General features: G+C 38.5%; 1 protein-coding gene across 1 annotated transcript; it reads right to left on the bottom strand.

Moving 5' to 3' along the window:
- Positions 1-589: 589 nt before the first annotated feature.
- LOC133422299 (uncharacterized) lies at positions 590-4,138 on the bottom strand. The gene is made up of 3 exons (XM_061712249.1): positions 3,556-4,138; positions 2,132-2,261; positions 590-1,481 (listed from the first exon to the last, which is right to left on the bottom strand). Exons 1-3 carry the CDS (start codon positions 4,071-4,073, stop codon positions 747-749), a joined length of 1,383 nt encoding a protein of 460 aa, XP_061568233.1. The 5' UTR covers positions 4,074-4,138; the 3' UTR covers positions 590-746.
- Between the last annotated feature and the right edge of the window lie 494 nt (positions 4,139-4,632).

The following is a 4,632-nucleotide window of genomic DNA, read 5'->3' as shown; positions in this document are numbered from 1 at the left end:
TTTCAACCAAATGTACGGTGGCCGAGATCCGCCATTGCTGAAAATAAAAGTAACGCTTCAAACAGAAACAAATGTCGCTGCAAATAAAATAAACGCTGCAAATAAAATAAACGCTTAGCAAATAAAATAAACGCTGCAAATAAAATAAACGCTGCAAATAAAATAAACGCTGCAAATAAAATAAACGCTTAGCAAATAAAATAAACGCTGCAAATAAAATAAACGCTTAGCAAATAAAATAAACGCTGCAAACAAAAAGAAACACCGCTGCAAATAAAATAAACCCTGCTGCAAATAAAATTAAAAAAACGACGAAAATAAAAAATGCCACAACGGAAGTGAATTACCGGGGACTATTTTTGCCGATGCACCAGTGTTGCACATTAAAAATTACACGTAGCAACGTTGAACACTAGCCTTTTCACTTATTTTCTCGTTCGTTGTTCTTCTTATTCCTCGCTCTTATTATTTCTTCCTTTTCACTTACGTCCTCTTCGTCTTCTTCTCTTCTCACGTAAAAAACACCGGTGCATCAGCAAAAATAGTCCCCGGTAATTCACTTCCGTTGTGGCTTTTTTATTTGCGTCGTTTTTTTTTTATTTGCAGCGGCGTTTATTATTTTATTTGCAGCGGGGTTCCTTTATATTTGCAGCGTTTCTTTTATTTGCAGCGTTTCTTTTATTTGCAGCAATGGCGGGTCAAATGTATCTTAATAGCTCCCAACCAGCTAAATAGTGTTAGCTTTTCTATGCTTTCACTTGGGGCCCATTTTGGTAGTTGACCAAGAGACAAGCTACAGTGTAGAGTTGATTGATGCTGCCAGAGAGTGAAAATGGGATTACTGTAGAGAATATCTGGTGCTGCTTCACTCTCTGGATGAGACTGTCCACATGGACTCTCAGCCTTGCAGACTGTGTTTTAACGACCTCTGGCTGAGACAGCGCTTCTCTCTTAGACAGGAAGCTAGCTGTGTGGACTTTGCAAGGCACACACTCTCTCACATGGAAACCCTTGTCTATAATGAGCGCCATTGTTGGTTTTAGGAGCGATAAAATGCCAGATTGCTGCAGAATCTCTCTATCACTTATGGCGCCTTCATTAAGTGAGGACACAAATGTAACTGCACCGTGAGGGGCCATCCCGATCAATCCTTTGAACGTGCACTTTGACTCATAACTAGAGAAGGATTCACTCTTAAGGTGACGGGGGTTTGGTGTTTGGCAGTGCACTTCCATGCAATTCAAGATCACATGTGTATCTGGGAACTGTTCAAAAACGTGTGGCCGGTGAGCGCTGACGACCTCCTCGTCCAGCCAGATGCTCACACCTCCAAGTAGAGTATAAAGAAAGTAAGCCCAAATGTGGATGATCCTGCATACGGTTGACTGGTGGATTCTGAATCTATGGGCCAGATCCTTGGGCATCAGACCCAACGACAAGTAAATCATGAAAAGAAAGAACTGATCAATGGGTTGCAGTAGCTGTGGAGACCAAAACAGGAAAGAAAATAAATCTCTGTCACTGATTTATTACACAAAACTACGGAAGAGTATTAGGGCCATGCAGGAGAAAAAATATTTGAGAGGGGAAGATTTTTTTTTATTGTGCACTTCGAGAAAAAAGTCGAAATGTCGAGAAAAAAGTTGAAATGTCGAGATTAATGTTGAAGTACAATTTCGAGAAAAAAGTCGAAATGTTGAGGAGAAAAAAGTCGAAATGGTGAGAAAAAAGTCGAAATGTCGAGATTAATGTTGAAGCACAATATTGAGAAAAAAGTCGAAATGTTGAGGAGAAAAAAGTCGAAATGTCAAGAATAATGTTGAAGTACAATTTCGAGAAAAAAGTCAAAATGTTGAGAAAAAAGTCAAAATTTCGTGAATAAAGTTGAAATGTTGAGAAAAAAGGCGAAATTTTGACTTTATTCTTGAAATTGTACTTCAACATTAATCTCGACATTTCGACTTTTTTTCTCGAAATTTCGACTTTTTTCTCGACATTTCAACTTTTTTCTCAAAGTGCACAATAAAAAAAAATCTTCCCCTCTCAAATATTTTTTCTCCTGCCTGGCCCTAATACTCTTCTGTACAAAACAGACTAAATCTGGAAAAACTAATGATGATAAGTAATTTACCGTTTTGGTGACGGTGTAAGGGCCGTCATCAGTTTCACCTACAGAGCACGCTGTGGATACGTAACTGATGTTGCGCGTGGCCGGCTCTATCTGCCTCCAAAACGCCATCAGGTGGGCGTGACTGGCAAACCTGGGAAGCAGAATTGTGTTCTTTTACTATTCCAAGTGTACGAAAAGCATATTTATAAAGTATCTTTATAAAGTTGTAATTTCTATTATTATCACAACAAACAATTCTTGTAATCTAAAGTTTACATGTGCTGCAAAAATGGTTTGTTCTTTTTTAGTCCCACAGCGAGGATATGTTCAGTAACAACAGCCAAATTTGAAATAAATGAATAAACAAAAGATACATTAAAAGTAAGAAAATATCTCAAATAGACATTATATAAGAAAGTATCAAGGTGAATAATTAATTTAATTAATTAAGAGTTAATTTTAAGTGTTACATAAGTATAAGACATTTAATACAGAAAAAAACTTGACAAAATTAACAAATAAATCCATCTACAATTAATCAGAATGATGGTTGGAGATAAATGTAATTGGTTATTTAGATTTCTGTACAGTGCCACATCCTAGCAGCTGTAAGCCGTAAACCTTCCAGGTGAGCTGATATTTACAGTAAGAGATTGCTCACAACAGTACATGATAATACATGCACCAATATGGCCCTTTCTTTCTTTTGTTAGTTTGTGTTTTTTTACTTTTCTCATGAAGCATGTTAATTCAATATATGTTTATAATCCTTACTGAAGCCAATGATTTTGTGCAGAGGTCGTTTTTTATTTGAGCTTTTCTCAAATCAAAACAGGAAGATTATACATAAAAACAAAAAAAACACTAGCCAAATTATTGCATATAATTAGGACTGGGACTTTATTGCGTTAATTACGATTACGACTTCCTGGTATAAGTTACCCGTAATACTGATGCACAGAAACAACACGAGAAACAACAATGGAAACCCAAACCCATGGGAAGTCGTTGCTGGTTTGGTTCGGACTTTATGTTTAACTGTTGGTCTGTTTATTTTATACCAAGGACATTTGAACTATTTTGCAATGTTCAGTTTCCACTTTTATGGAATGTACTTGAAAGTGCTGTTTACAAAGTTTACAAAAAAGACCTGAAAAAGCTTGAATATAGCTAACTTGAATTTAAGTTTGTGCCTTATGGACAATGCAATCATGTTCCTATTATTCATATTGCACTTTATTTTAACACACAGTTATTAAAATAAACACAATTTTGTTGTTTAAGCTCATTTATCTGTCAATTCAATGATTCAGTCATATACCAAAATCCATTTAAATTGAAAAATTTTGCTTGTCGTGTCAAATATTGATATGCAATTTATTGCGATTAATTAATTACAAAGTCTCTGAGACAGTCCTGTATATTTAATGTCATTTTTAACTTACCTTGTGTAAAACCTGATGTCCTCATCAGAGTCAAACTGCTCCAAACAGAACTTGCTATCGAAGACCTTTCCACTCGGACCAACGATGTGATCCGGGGATGAATCCAGTACGTAAGGTTTGGTTTTTCTGCAGTAATCGTGATCGAAGGTTCGGTTCGGTCGCTCTGGTTCTTCCCAGACTGGATTGTGCGGGTCTGCGGGAGTGAAATTGTTCCAGTGAAAACGCACTGGTATGGCTCCGTTCTTCAGACGTCTGCGTCCACATGGAGACGACGGCTGGATCAGGTCACAGCTTTGAAAATGTAGGCTACAGACTCTGGTGTTGTTTGTAAGCGTACAGTGCTCTCGTCGTATATTAGTTAACCACTTCCTCCTTGTTTCTTTGTCTCTGGGGAATGTGTGGAAACTGAGAACAGAGTTAAACTTAGCAGACGCTGTACATCGTGGCACACAGCAGTGGTGGCTGGCAGTGCTCTCCTCACGCCGCTGGAACGACAGTTTAACACGTTTAGACGTCATACTGACTGCAGGTAAACATACACACAGACAAATGGAGAGAGAACCAAATAACAAGAAAGAACGCAAGACCACGTGGAATCGGCGGAAGTAATCGAGCGGCCAAAAAAATTCACCGGAAGTGTGTCACCGGAAGTACGTATCCGTATCCGCCCCATGGAGCTGCTGCGATCATACGTCAACGTCGCCGCCATATTGGATGAGGCAAGACTGCGCTGTAAACTAATACAAGTTAATGGACTTATTTTCATAAAGCGCCTTTCTATAAATAAATGTACGTTTTACGTCTCATTTATTAATTCACACACGCACTAATATACAGTTTCCCAAGCTTTATGAAAATAAGTCCATTAACTTGTATTAGTTTACAGCGCAGTCTTGCCACATCCAATATGGCGGCGACGTTGACGCATCGCAGCAGCTCCGTGGGGTGGATATGGATATGAGTGGCAGCCGAACAAAAAGTGACCGTTCCCAGTTGGATTTTTCAACTGGAACGCCCCTGGAAGTGGGATTTCCCACTGGAAAGTGGGAGAGTCTTCACCACTCCCGAGTTCACATT

This window comes from Cololabis saira, chromosome 21 (assembly GCF_033807715.1).
Source record: "Cololabis saira isolate AMF1-May2022 chromosome 21, fColSai1.1, whole genome shotgun sequence".
Classification (NCBI taxonomy): Eukaryota; Metazoa; Chordata; class Actinopteri; order Beloniformes; family Belonidae; genus Cololabis; species Cololabis saira.
Note: the sequence above shows the minus strand (reverse complement) of the source record. Positions and strands in the feature narration are given on the sequence as shown.